At 39.2% G+C, this 14,583-nt stretch overlaps 1 protein-coding gene across 3 annotated transcripts in view; it reads left to right on the forward strand.

Annotated features, from left to right (window-relative positions):
• Window positions 1–14,092, forward strand: part of LOC108139081 — a 28,385-nt gene extending 14,293 nt beyond the window's left edge. For 2 of the 3 annotated variants that reach the window (XR_001774155.1, XR_001774154.1), the window contains 3 exons: window positions 4,490–4,656; window positions 10,699–10,835; window positions 12,881–12,970. Coding sequence is in view for 1 of the 3 variants with exons in the window: in XM_017261705.1 (XP_017117194.1) it covers window positions 4,490–4,656; window positions 10,699–10,835; window positions 12,881–13,057; window positions 13,878–13,990 (594 nt within the window). In the remaining 2 variants the exon portion in view is untranslated. Of the gene's footprint in view, window positions 1–4,489; window positions 4,657–10,698; window positions 10,836–12,880; window positions 13,058–13,877 lie in introns of those variants that run through there. The other variant, XM_017261705.1, reaches the window with a different exon arrangement.
• The last annotated feature ends 491 nt before the right edge of the window (window positions 14,093–14,583 follow it).

The following is a 14,583-nucleotide window of genomic DNA, read 5'->3' on the forward strand; positions in this document are numbered from 1 at the left end:
TTAGCGACATAAAAACATAATAAATTTATTTAATATTAGTGCTTTAAATATTGTTACATATTTTTGTCTTACTTTCTCGACCTTTTATAACAAGTATCGAAGAGTTGCAAAAGGCTTATTCAAAAATTACTTTTAGCTGCAAAAATGAAGTCATTATTCATTTAGCCATGTTTGTATTCTTAATAAATTGTTTTTAAAAAATCATAAATTGCTGTAAACATTTTTTTTCTCTGTAAGCCGATTTCAAAACGCTGTCCGACATTCATACACTGTAACGAACCTTTGTTTGAATGACAGGGGAGTTGACGGGAGGGGGCGATGGGTTAAAGGTCGACTGCCCGTCGACTGTTGAATGGACAGTTGGCTAGTTGGCCGCTTCCTGCGATTGCCTGAAAAGCACCTCCGACCCCCTGGCAGATCGATTGTAATTATTCTACAGTTCAACTGGTTGGTTCGGTGGCTAATGCGTTTTGGCAGTGCACTCTGTTGGTTTTGCTACCAGCCTGGTAATTGTTCCTTGTGGGCGTGGCTGTTGCTGGACATCAACAGATGTGGAAAAGAATGTGAAAAGCGCATTAGCAGCAGCCCGTTATCAAAGTTTTTGCAGCTCGTGTTGCAAATGGTGCGTGATATTTATTAGCTAAAAGGAGAGCATCTGCTGTTGGTATTAAATGCAAGAGAAGAAATTTCTCTAGTCTTGGCTAAGAATCTTAACTTGCAGTTTATTTATCTACAATCACACAGTAAAATAGGTAGGAAAAATATTGTGGACCCTTAAAATAAAATGTTTCAAATAGAATTTCTTAACCTTAACACAAAGTAATAACTGGGTTAATGGATTACACATATTTAATAATTATTATAAGAAATTTTAAAGCCTTTTCATCATAAGAGTAGGTCCTTAAGTTATGCAAGGCAGTGGACAATATCATTCCATGGCCGTGGGCAAATGCATTCTTAATGTAAACACACACCCCGAACACACACTTCTGCACATTCTAACGCTTACACACACTCTTCATTACGAACGCTGTCTGTCTTTGCCTTTGTCGGTTCCCCTCTTTTGTATTGCAATTTTAATTTCCGCTTTCACTTTGTCTAGATTCAGTTTTACTTTTTGTCGTTTTCTTTTGTATGTTAGTTGCTTTCTTTCCCCGGTTGCAACCGCCTTGTAAGCACCCCTGCCACTCACACCACCCATCTTAACTCATCTCCCACCCCGCGGGCATTCTATGTCTTTTTCTTGGCGTTGTGGCATTTGCGTTTTTGCTGATTTACACATTTGGCCAACGAGTGTGGGATTGGGAACGAGAATTCCTCACGGCAACCACAGCACGTATGTGCACTAGGAATAAAATTCTGGAATAATAATATCAATACTTCTTTGTGCCTTAAATATATTATAGATTTTACATTTAATCAGCAGAATAAATTAAATTATTCAATTAAATGATTCTAATGCTGGTTAAAAATTAAATTTCTTTACAATATTTTAATGAAAAGTCAAGAGACTTAATTTTCGGTGCATGTAGCATATTGCATGTGGCATGTAGAACGCGTTTGCTTTCGGTTGCTTTTGTTGTACTAAATTCTCAGCGGGCCAGCGTCGGCAGATGTTTTTCAATTTTCCGCCTCAACAGTTGGTGTAAAAGTAGTTCAAAGTGGTAGAAGAATAATAAAACAGAATGGCCAGTAGTCCAGTTCCGCATGAATATGCATATGGCTCGGGAAGGGGGGAATAATTCTAGCACTCGAAATTATTATTCTACATGCTACATCATGCGGCGGCACATCTTTTGTAGCACAGTTTTTAGGTGGCATTGCCATTAGGCTCTGCTCTCATTACTGACCGAATGGAGCGCCAAATGCGCCGGGGGAATTGAATGTATACCTCAGCCTTGTATTAATGAATCTTTTTCATACAGGCTAGCTTGTGTGTGCGTGGTCAGGTAATTTCGCAAATGTTCTCGGGCTTTTTCCGCATTCATATTATTATTTTTTGTTTTTGCGCAAGGACTTGACTCTGGTTTAGCACTTCCCCTGGCTGTCCCTTTTTATGCCAGCCCAAGGACCTTTTGCCCAGGACGAAGACGACAGGCGTTTACGTTTGGGATTTGCATGAGCTACATGAATTTTTTGCAATGAACCCCCCCCCCTGTCCTGATTTGTCTCTTTATATCTGCCGAGATTTGAGCGACATATAAAATTTATGCGTGTGGCTTTTATGAGCTTATACCTGTACCGGTTTGGGTCCCACTTGGTAGTGTTTTATGGGAGTCACTGTCCTTGGCGGACAGGTGAAAAAACCCAAATAATTAGGCAGCAACCGAGGCTGGATTTTGTGGGGTCCCCAATGAGCTATGTCTTATTAAAGTATTTAATGAAACATTGTGGGTCTCTTATATTCAGGTCGTACAGAATATAGAGTGTAAATGAAAATAAAGACTTAATTTTTTATAATGACATTTTTGAAGTAGTTTAAGGATTTAATAAAATAAATCTGCTGAGATTGATGATGAAAATATTGTCACTTTATATTTAATGTTCTTTTTGAAAGCCAGGATAAAAAACAAAACAAGCATTGATAAATGCCAGCCAAAATGAAAAATGTATATTGTTAAATAACATTATAAATAAGCCCAAGAATCTTCTATTGCTTGTAATATTATGTTCTGTTTATTTATTTACTCCATAATTTCGCCCACATGGCATAAAACAATTTGATTGTGTTACCCTTAAGAAACCCTTATTCAAAGTCCTTTTCAATGGAAGACTGAATTTGATTTTTTGTTTAAAATTAACCCGCATACCGTATCGACTTTGCCTTGTTCCTGTCAATATCACAACCAACCGGCAAACAAAGCTGGGTTTTAAAAACAATGAATCCAATAAATTTGCCACCGAGAGGAGGGCAGCAACAGCTGATGGTGGAAAAGTTTTGCCTAGGCGCAGGCCAAGAGGAATGATTACAAAACCATGATACCGCCCCCGTACCCCCCACCTTTCCCACCCTACATTTTGGGTAAAGTTTTCTGGGAAATGTCGTACTCGCAGCAGCACTTTCAATAAGCAATTTGGCTAAGTGCCCCGCCCTTCTGTGCCGCCTCGTTTTTGGCCCAGTCTGTGGCATTGTCAAGCCGATGCCATCAATATGACTAATCATGCATATCTTTCATAAAGCTGTAAATCTTCCAGCCTCCCCTCATAGTGCTTCATCGGCCCAGTCGCACAGCTGTCGGCCCCAAATTGAGTCAGGCCACAGAATTCACTTTGCGTTTGCCCGGGGGCGTTTCAGACTTTCGAGGATTATTAAAATTACGCATACGCCGCGTTTTAAATGAAGTGCGCGACCAGATGGGGGCGGGAATTTTGGGGGGACGTGTCGAGGCTGAGGGGGAAATGAGGTTGCCAAAGTCAACCATTAATATTTAAACGTGCCTCTCGCATGTGTGTAGGTTGGCTTTGCGGCATTGCCTTTCGTATGTGTGCGTGTGTGTGGAAATAATGCAGAAAATTAAACTTATGACTGACTGTAAAATTAACCTTTCAGAGGTGGCAAAATAAAAACAAAACTTCATTATAAACAGAGCGATTATAAGAAAGTTTTCTCTTTTAATTGGTTTTAATAAATCACAGTTTTTTAAACGAGATTTAAGTGTGTAAATCCTTTTATATATAAAAACTGCAAAGCAATAGTTCTCAATAGCCACTAGCTTATCATTAAATTACATAATAATACATACAAATTAAAAAAAAATTTATATCAAAATTTGTAAATTTAAACCCAAATTAAGCAACAGACTTTTTAATTTAAGAATACTTCTGAATTATAACTGTCAATTTGAATTTACATATTAAAGCATTCCATAAGAGCCCACAAAATTTGTTGTATTTTTAAGCCCACAAAAATTAACTTTAAGCCAAGAATAGGAAGTACAGTCAATAATAATTGACTTAATATACTTTTCAGCAACAGCTTGACCCTTCTGCCGCTCGAAAAGAGCTAACGCACACGAAAGCCATAAAAATGAGCTCAAATAATCCTTTACATTTTAGGCATTTTAATTTTTATGAGCCTGATTCGGCCGCAGGCAAAAGGCGATGGCGATGGTGATGGTGTTGGCGGCGGCAAAGGAATTAGGTCTCGATTGCTCGATTCATTTGCCGCCTCCATTACGGCAATGAGCCGTAAAACGGCAGCAGCAACAGCAGAATCCGGCGGAGCAGCAGCCTCAATTTTATCTGGCCAGAGAATTTCCCAGAAATTTGAAGGGCCAACGAGGAGCCAGGGCAAACAAATATATACTTAGGCTGCTGCTGCTGCTGTTGCCTGCGGTCGTCGGATGGGGTTGTGCATAAATTAAAATATGTAATGTGCTATGTGCTATGTGCCCGGCCTAATAGAGCTTTCGCATAAATTAAGCATCAGTTGCCTGCCGATGATGCCGATGACCCTGATACGAATTTCCCGCTCTCCGTTTGATTTCAGCTCATCATGGAGATCAACAGCCATGTGGCGCTATTCCGGGACATGCTGATACACGTGGGCCAGGCCAAGGATTGCCCCGAGCTCCGCGAGAAGATCCGCAAGCTGCGACGCACCTGCGTGGAGGCACTCAAGCACACCGCCCAAATCCTGATGCCCCAGGTCAAGAGGTGAGTCAGCATCACTTTCTCTTCATTCTCACAGCTGCACTGGAAGAAGTTTTAACGATTAACCTAAATGTGCTTAACTCAAAAGTATTTTCGAAAGTATGCTGGTAGAAACAAAGTTAAAACCCTTTAAGACTTGAGTCTTACAATAAACATTTAAAGCATGGAATTATAGAACCATTGAATATTAATGAAAATTATTGGTACATTTTGTAAACCTTTTTCAAAAACGCAATAGAGTTGTGCAAGACCAGAAACCAAAAAGAAATCCTAAGAAAAATGTATTTAATTTAAAAGACATTTATTATAATGTAAGCCACATTAAATATGCAGAATTGGCATGTCCACAAGTTGTACACGGCTTTAATAAATTTTCGGCAGTGTACCCAAGCGGAAGACCCCAAAGGGATAGATAGCATTAACATAAACATAAACAGCAACGTGTGTGTGACATTTGGGGCATTTCCTTTATGTGTCTGTCCCTTCTTTATGGAAATGTATGCAAATCTAATTGCAGTCGAATTGGGAAGGGAAAATGCGGGTGGAGGGGATGACATAAATAACAATTTGTTGGACTCGGATTGAAGACCCTTGGAATGCTCTCAAAATGAGTTAGTGGCTGAGTTTGAAATTCAATTTCAAAGTGCTGCATAATTTATCAGAGCACTCCACTCCACTTCCTCTTCACCCCGAAAAGGCAAAAGTTAATAACATTTTTTTCGAGCTGCCTCAGGCCGCACACAGCATATTGGGTAATTTTTTTTCATTAAACCTGATGAAAGGACCTGTCCGAGTGTAAGTGCATTTGTTTTTCTCATTTGTTTGAGAACACAAAATAACAAAAGCAAAAAACAAACAGTAAGGAAAAACTACACAAATGTGGTTGAAAATCATTTTGTTTGGCAATGCACGACGTGGTAGAAGTTCCCATCAATACGAAATGGATTTACTCTCGAGAGCTCAGCCCCATGTCAGCTGGAAAGGCAGAAAACTTTAACGTCCCAGTTGACTTTCGGGGCTTGTCTGTTTGCCGACTTCAATTTATTGATTTATGCCCCCAAAATGTTTCAAATGTGAAATCCCTTGTGGATGCCACACATGTGCCATTATCGCACCCCAAAAGCGGCAACGCCTCCTGTTCGTTTTTTGTTTTTTTTTTTTTTAACGAACATCTTGAGAGGGAATTCATACACAATACATAAAATATTTGTATTTTCTGACACACAACCCATAGAATCTGTCAAATTTTTTGTTTGCCAAGAAGAACTTTTTAAGCACACCACGCTGGCACATGACAATGTGATTTATTATCGAGCAGACGCTTTAAATGTCACTCTGGAGTGGAGAAATGTCAATATAACGAGACGAGCATCCGCATCAGCATCAGCATTTTGTCCACCCATATTCGAGTGGGCAAAAGTGCAGGAGAATGAAAAGAATGAAAACGGAAAAAGCGGAACCAGAGACCAAGAGAACCAGAGACAGTTGAATTGATGATTGGCTGGCGGCAGGCCAGAGACATCAACAGCAACGGGGAGATTTCAATTAATTTCTGCTTTATTGACACAAATGAACGACTCGCCGGCATCCTCACTTTCACTGCTCTACCAGAGAGCTGTTCTGCACCGTTTGCAAATGGGCGCACATGGCGTATGAGTGACGAGAATGAATTAGCACCGAGCAGAAAGCAGACTGCTCGAGGACTCAAAGTTAAATTGAAAGTAAAAGTTCAATAAAGCAAAAAGTATGCTCGCAAAATGAGCAGGGCAAATGGAAAAACCCGAAAGTGGGATGGGAAAACTTCAGGCGCAACTTGACAATGACAGAGCAAAACTTTCTGACAGAGTTTCGTTGTTTGTTGCTGTTTTATGTTTTGTAAGCACATGCATGACCCATGTGAGCCAGCCAAAGTCACAACAAGTCGATAGTACTGTGGCAAAAAGGAGAAAGTAAACAAAGTTGGACTCAAAAAGAGCGAAAATTCTTTAAGTCGCTTATTTTGCCATTAATATGGCACTCCCTGCATAATAATATGAAAAATAATAAAAAGGATTTCACACAAAATTTATTAAGCATATATATAAATAATGATATTATTACTTATTTTTAGCTTGTTGAAATTTCTCATATTTTACTGTTTGTGCTAGATCACCACTAACTAAACATTTATAATAACAACTCAAACATGGCCCGCAAAAGTTGGCTATTAAAGCAAATATAGTTAGCATTTAGTCCCAACTTTTGTGGTTTCCTTGGCCAAACAAGACGACAAAGTTGTGATACCTTGTGGGCACCCAAACCGCGCAAGTGCTTTTCCCACCTCTTCGAGGGGGTGCCAACTAGACTACCTACGAACAGACACTCTTACAGTCGCTTTCCTAGAGTCATACGCATTTTCATTTCCACCATGATATATATACATTGCCATTTCCACTCCCGTTCTCAGATGGCGGCAGCTCTTTGCCCACTGCCTTGAGTGACTGATAGTTGTTTGCCCGTTTGTTTGTTCAACTCGCACTTATACATGTACTGAAGATGCACCCAAAGAAAAAAATAATGCCAGAAGGATAATTAAATGTGAACTGGAATATTATTAGATTCCATACGAGATATAACTAAGGTTTAAAAGTACTTTTGTAATACTGAAACTTACCTAAACACGAGAAAACGTAACTTCTTATACTTTTATTAAAAATGATATATGTACATATTTTTAAATGTAGTTGGAATATTATCTAATAAATACCAAAATAGCCTAAAATGTATGCCTTATTAATTTCTTGCCGTGTAGCTTATATGGCACATATATCCTTGGAGGCGACGTTCGGTCCATTTCGCCGAGTTTGCGTTTGTGTTCATGTTATCTATCCATCTGTCTATTTGCCCGCGCTTACTTCGCATTTGTTCTACTGTTTGCCTTGTAGTTATGTGCAGTTGTTTGTCGTTGCTAAATTACTGGCGCTGCCTTTGTGTAAGCTACTCGGTTCCCCCTGTTTTGACAGCGAGTTAGTCAACAGAGTCCTCGGGGGGCTGGACTTGCTCCCATTCCGCCGGTTTCGCCATCCACCCACCCGAAAAACCCGTCCCAAGTCATGTTGGCTTAAACGCATTTCCGCTGCAAATAATACTCCTTCTTCCTTCGTCCTTCGCTGCACGGAAAACACAATCCGACAATTGCCCAGAGTCCGCAGGGAGAACATAACACAAGGATTCTGACCTCCGGGGACAGCCCCATCAAAGCCAAACCCAAAGCCAATCTCATAGACGTCGTCGATGTCTGCGGTTGTGTCGGAAGTTTTATGTTTCCTGCAACTGCTGTTGCCACAGCACTGTGGAAAAATCAGGGAAATATATTTATATTTTCTGTAAAATATGTCAAATATATTGCTTGAATTTGATTTTTAACATAAAGGTAAAGATAGTTAACTTTAACTTTTTGCTCTTAAACTGAAGTATTCAAATTTGAAAATATGTAAATATAAAACTTTGTTTACATTGAGTTACTTTTTAATTTTTGGTTGTATGCAATGGAAGTAATTTTAGTTGCTGCTTTTAAATTATTTATTCAGTGAACCCAATTTTTTCAGATATTGTAACAATTTAATAGCTTTCAACGAAAGTCTTTTCATTGTAAAAATTCTCTGAATACCATTGCTTTTGCTGCTGCATTGTTTTATTGTCGCCATTGGCTACTTCGTTCATTATTTCGACACTTGATGCCGGTTCCCGGATGTCCAGGCTATAAGGCGATGTTCTGTGGTCATGTTTGTGAAAATGACAGCAAATTATTGAAGACAGCGCCGGCAAGGAAATGGGTAAAGTTACGCAATTAGGTTGAGCGCTCGTCACGTAGCGTCAGACATTTTAAGGAATTCTCCGTCTCGTAAAGTGTGGCAATTTTAACAGCTCTATATACAGCTGCAGTTAATAACTTCGATTGGTCGGCGACCCTGATAAACGCGTTTTATGAACGCCAGTCCCTTTCCCATTTTATACAATTTTCCCTTGGGTCCAGCGAGGGAATAAAAAATATTTCACTGTTATTTGCTATAAATGAATATAACGTCCGAGAGCTGTAATCAAGACCAGCTGCTGACAATGGTCTGGACCATTTTTTCGGCTTTTTTCCGCCTTCTGTTCTGTTTGCCCTTCGCTCTTTATTCGACTTTCCTTTTTTTTTTGTGTTTGGTGGGTTTTTGGATGCTTTGCAGATTTTGTTTCGTTGCTCCAAACTTATTATTACGATTTTCTGGGTGTGGTGCTGGCGAAAATGACCCACGTTAATGTCCGCGCACCACAATCAAGAAAAGATGGGATGAAAGGAGAGGGAAGTCATTAAAACATTGCTCTCTGCCATTTACAACTTGCAGTTTTTCAAGGAAATCGCTTAGCATTAATTTGATTACGATTTGAGCATTAAAGTCCAGCTCTTCTCTTCGTATTGGTACCAATGCTAATGTGTGATAATAAAATATTAACGCGGGTCATAACTGGATGATTGTGCATTAAACATTCTATCTAATTTGTATACGTTTATTGGGGGTACAGATGTTAAAAACGAATTTGTATTACATATTGGTGGTCTTTTCTTCTTGAAAAAGGATTAGCCAACAAATCAGAGATCAAATAATCTTTGTGATATTATTATTTTTTGTTAAAAGTACCTAGAAAGGCACCTACTCTTAATCGTATAAGCAATATTTATGTAATCAAAAATATTCTAGACTCCAAGCTAAATGGGACCCCTCCAACGTTAACATTCGCTTAGGCACGGGGCCCAAATCTAAATCGCTTTAAGCTGAATCCTCTCAAACTCACACTCCGTTTCAGATACACCTTGGGAAAGATTAATTCGCAATTTATTTGCTTTAATGCCAGCCATGGAGGGTGAAATCAGAAGACGCGGCAACACTTTCAGGACCTCGCTTCCTTGCTAAAATACACATTTTTCATTTCCAGCTCCGTAGAGTTTAGGCAATGCAAAAGCAATTTACAAATTGAATTTATTCCTGTGTAGCTGCAAATATGTTTATGGCAATTTATATTTGTGTGCCATTCCGCAACTGCCCCCGGATCCCCTCATAATTGCCCCGTCTGTGCTAAAACTGAAATTAATGTCAACTAAGCAGCAATTTGCGTACCAACTGTAAATTCTGAGTGTTTTCTAAATGAATTATACTGCTGCAAATCTTACAGAGTGGTTTGTGAATTTATATAATTTGTTTTCATAATGGTAATTTTGTAGAATTAAAATGTCATTTTGCTGCTGCTTATGGTATTAGAACTTAATTTGGTTTGCTTATTTGCAGCTGTTGAAATTATAATGATAATATTTGGGCTTAAACGAAAACTGTATACCTTGATTGAAAATACGATATCAAAACAGGAAAGAAAGCAAACTTCGGCAAGCCGAAGCCCTTGCAGCTACAAGTATAGCAAGAATTAAACATTTTTGAAATCATTAAAATTATGATTTACTTGCGTATATGTTTAAAAACATTGAAGCTATGATAAAACAAAAAACAAAACCCTGGGAAATAATGGTCAAAATGTGGAATTGTCATACAACGTTGAATTCGTAATTAAATTTCCAATCAAGTGGCATTCACAGTTAAAATTTTTTCAGATTTTCAAATTTCTGCAAAAAATGATGATGTACCCCCTTACAAAAAAATCAGATATCAAATTTCAAATGTCCTACGCTAAAAGTATAAAAATTATTTGCGTTCATTAAAAAATTCATCGAAAAATTAATTGTTGTTTCGACCAGAGCAGCTGAATCCAGATTTTACAACCGAGTACGTAGTTTAAAACTCTGGTGGATATGAATTAGTTTGTCGCCAGTTTATGGCCCTTACACTCGACCCAAAGAAATGTCATAAAATCGTATAAATTTCATTTCACAATTTCCGCATGCAATTTGGCCTGCCACAAATGCGGCCCCCACAATGCGGCATTCCAGCTCTGCAATATTCCACACCGGATTTTCATGTTACCTTGCATTGCTCTCATTGTTTTTTACCCTCACCTGGTTTATTTTTGCAGCGCCATGGCCGATGGCATCCTCACCGACAACCCGCACTTGGTGCTACTGTTCTACATGGCCCAGTTGTTCCTACGTGAACTTGTGAAAAGTTATCGTCTCATACAAGTCGTGCCAATGGATATGTCCGGCTATTATGGTAAGTTTAATGCAACACCAACGCACGATTCCCTGCCAACTGGGACCATGTTTCAGCTGTCGCCATGCCGATTGCGGGTCATTTCAAAATTGCGGTTGACAGCAAAAGTCAAACTCAGACAAGGACTTTGGCAAATGGAGTTGGGTCCGGTTCAAATATAGTGATTTGTTTAAAGTGCGCGAAACAATTGCGGTTGCAATACACAGTCGTTCTCATTCTTCAAATTTGTTTTAATGTGTAGAACTTTAAATATATATATATATACCTTAAATTGTTATTCGAGTTATTTTATGGCAGGGTTTTAAAACGCAGACTAAATAAAATAAAAATACATTAAAAATATGAAGGTTATATAACTTTTATACTTGTACCTCTCGAAACTTTAAAGACCCCACTGCACAACTATTTCCTTGCATTCCGAGTGAGACTTAACGAGGATGCCGTTTCTTTGACATTGCCATTCAGGGCGGCATTCAGTCACTCCGGGAACAGACACTCGGTGCACGTTCAACAATTGTTTGGCATACTTGGTGCTGTAGCTGCGACTCTGTGTGTGTGCAGGTCCTGCTCCTGGTGCTGGTCCTGGTCCTGGCTGTGATTGCCATTCTTTTGCCATGTTTAATGTGCACGTGCGAGCGCAAAAATATGCAGAGCCAAACTTCGAACTGATTTGTCGCCAGGCTGACCATGGAAATTTCCGGAGAATACAAATGCGAACGCAAATGCCAAATGCCAATTGCTGATCATAAATTTTTAAATTACAACCACTGCGCTGGCACTGGCTTCTCACTGTCAACACACCCGGAAAATTGGGGAATGGGCCGTAAATATTTGCAGAGCCAGAGTCTCTGGCTTTGGATGCGGCATTGTTGGTGCAACGAATTTACAATGCACCCGCGCCCAACCGGCGAAATAAACCATATCTGCAGCGCCATGAAAACGCCATCAACGCAGAATAAGCAATAAAAATTCAAAAATTGAAGCCCCGCTTTTTTCGTGTGTGGCTGTTATAATTGCAAACCAAAATATACGCAAAATTGACAGGGCAGAGAGATAGTGGGTGTTGATGGCATGCGTGGCTCCGATGGCAGCTTTATGTGGTCGTTTAATTATTGCCATGCTGGCGAAAAAGTTATTGCCTCTCAGGATATAAACAAAAAGGGAGATAAATGCAAAGACTTTACCAGACCCTCAGATGAAATAAATAAAATAACTATTAAATAAATGAAAAATAATTAAAATAAAAGTATATTGCTTGGGAAATATATCTTAAATTACAAAAAAGTATCCCTGTTTTAAGCACAGCATACTCTCTATCTCAGCTGATACCCTAAATAAAAGTGGCTAGCAAATATTGGTTTGCATTCTCGCAAAGCGATGAAATATGAATATTGCGTATACGCCGCATTGGATGATCGAATAGATAGCAATGCATTGATGCATGCCGCTCAGCAAGTTTTGCTAAGTAATTAATTCGTCTATGCCTGATGAAGATTGATGGGCGATCGGAAATTGATTGCAGCATCAATCAATCAAGGGGCAAACATGGAAACAACTAGGGCACTTTTAAACAAATAGAAATAGACACAAATATGGAAACTCTTAGGATAGATTGTGTATAAGGAAGTTAAATAATTGACATAACTTTTATCATGTATTTTTTGAAGTACACTTTTCAACTTGTGATCATTAAATTAGGCAAGTTAAAGCCAAAAGTTTATTTGAGGCAAAAAAACAGACAGACATCAAAGCGCGTCACAAATAAAAATGCCAAAGCCAATGAAGCAGTCAAAGAACGGAAATAAATAAAAACGAGGGGAACACAAACGTCAAAGGAAAATGTTTGCATAAAAATGAATGAAACAAATAAAGTCGGCTTCCTGTGGCTGCGGCCAAGTTAAACAAAATGGTTTATTTTAGTGCCGGACTAGGGGAAAATGTTGTGCCAACAGGAGCATGACCCTGCTGCACCTGGACTTAGTGGTAGCTTTTCACTTGACTCTGATTTATCCCTTGACTTTCTCTTCCTTTCCTTCTTTTTTCAGAGAACCGAGCGGGGCCCTCGAACCTGGGCAATGTCATCAGCCAGATATTATTGTGCAAACAGTTTACGCCAGACTTCAACGAGGAGGAATTATGCAGCATCACCAAAGACTCCCAGGACATCGCCGTGCTCCTCTCCGAGATGCAGGAGTACATGCCGCAGCACGAGGCATACTTGGGTGAGTGCTCCAAGTGCGCAGGCTCCCGTTCCCATAATGCCATTGCCGTGCACTTTGGTATTTGGCCAAGGTCCGACGGAAAACAAAATTGTATGGCACACCAAAAAGGGCAACGTTGCGCACAAAAACTGGACAGGCTATTTAGGTCTATTGCTAATGGCTTACCACCAATTTTTTTGAAATATACTCCTATTACTTTTGGCTTATTTGAGCTTTATTTACATTAATCTAGTATATTATCTTTAAATTACCTGCTATACTATTATTTTAATAAAGATCAATACAATTATTAATTATGCCATAGTTGTTGAAGATAATCACGAATGAATTTTATATATTTTACAATTTGACCTTGTAGATGAAAGCATTATTTTTTATATTATATTATATATATATATTATATTAGATTTTTTCATAACTCATTTGTGTCTTTGGCATCTTTTACTTTTTTTAAAAACAAACTAAATTCTAATTTACTAAGTTCAGCACTTCGGAAACTGTATAAATGCCAGATTTTGTAAATGAATATATACTATTCGTCAATTATAGCTAGATTTAGCTGGTAAAAATTTTGTTTGCCTATCTAAAATATAACCAAACTATAAACAAATTTACTGCCAAGCTACCAAAATGGTTTGCATAGAAATTCGCCAATAAATTAAAGACAAAGGCATTATAGCTAAGCATCATCTAATTGTGATAAAAATATACGAAGTCACTGCTTTTTTCGCAGCGTCGTGCTTACATATGGTATTTGCCTACCCCCCAAACTCATTAATTAATCAAGCGTACTGTTTACTCTTTCATGTGCTGTTTGCAGAACGCAACGCGGCCCTGGACACAACCGGACCCTGGCAGGCCAAGCGGCGCCAGAACTACATCTGCAAGAACATGAGCCTGCTCTGCTGCGTCTCCAGGCCCAACTATCTCTGAGAGCAGGCGGACAGTGTGTAGTCCGAGTTGGGCTAAGCCCAAATGCCCAAATGCCCAAATGCCCAAATGCCCAATGGAATGGCCAATGGCCAGTCACCGCACGCACCCACTACTTATATCAATTACTAGCGCCTAAGCTGAGCCTGCTGCATACCCGTAGTGGAAATTCTAGATCTTAAGTCGAGGAGCGGAACACTCAATTAGCATTGTAACATAATCAAAGGTCACTGGCGGTGCTGGGGAGGCAATGTTCGATGCTCGATGGTCGATGTTCTTCTCCTGCCAGCGACATGTGTATAATCAAAGTTAATTATGCTGCATATACAATATTACCAATTACACACACTACGGATATGGATATATACTATATATACAGACGTTTAAATAGGGGATTGGAGCCAGTTGGGACTTTTTAGGCCAGTGAACTATATCAATGTATAGACCCAAGCAAAAACCACACACACACATTATCCGGAAATGGTATAACCCTTGAGTTAACATTAAGATTAGACAGAGGCTGGGCCGAGGGATCGACGGGTGCTGGGAGCAAATGGCAGTTTAGTGGTAGTTCAAAACGATGTAGCCTTCGTAAT

The sequence above is a fragment of the Drosophila elegans genome, unplaced genomic scaffold, assembly GCF_018152505.1.
Source record: "Drosophila elegans isolate 14027-0461.03 unplaced genomic scaffold, ASM1815250v1 contig_814, whole genome shotgun sequence".
Lineage (NCBI taxonomy): Eukaryota > Metazoa > Arthropoda > Insecta > Diptera > Drosophilidae > Drosophila > Drosophila elegans.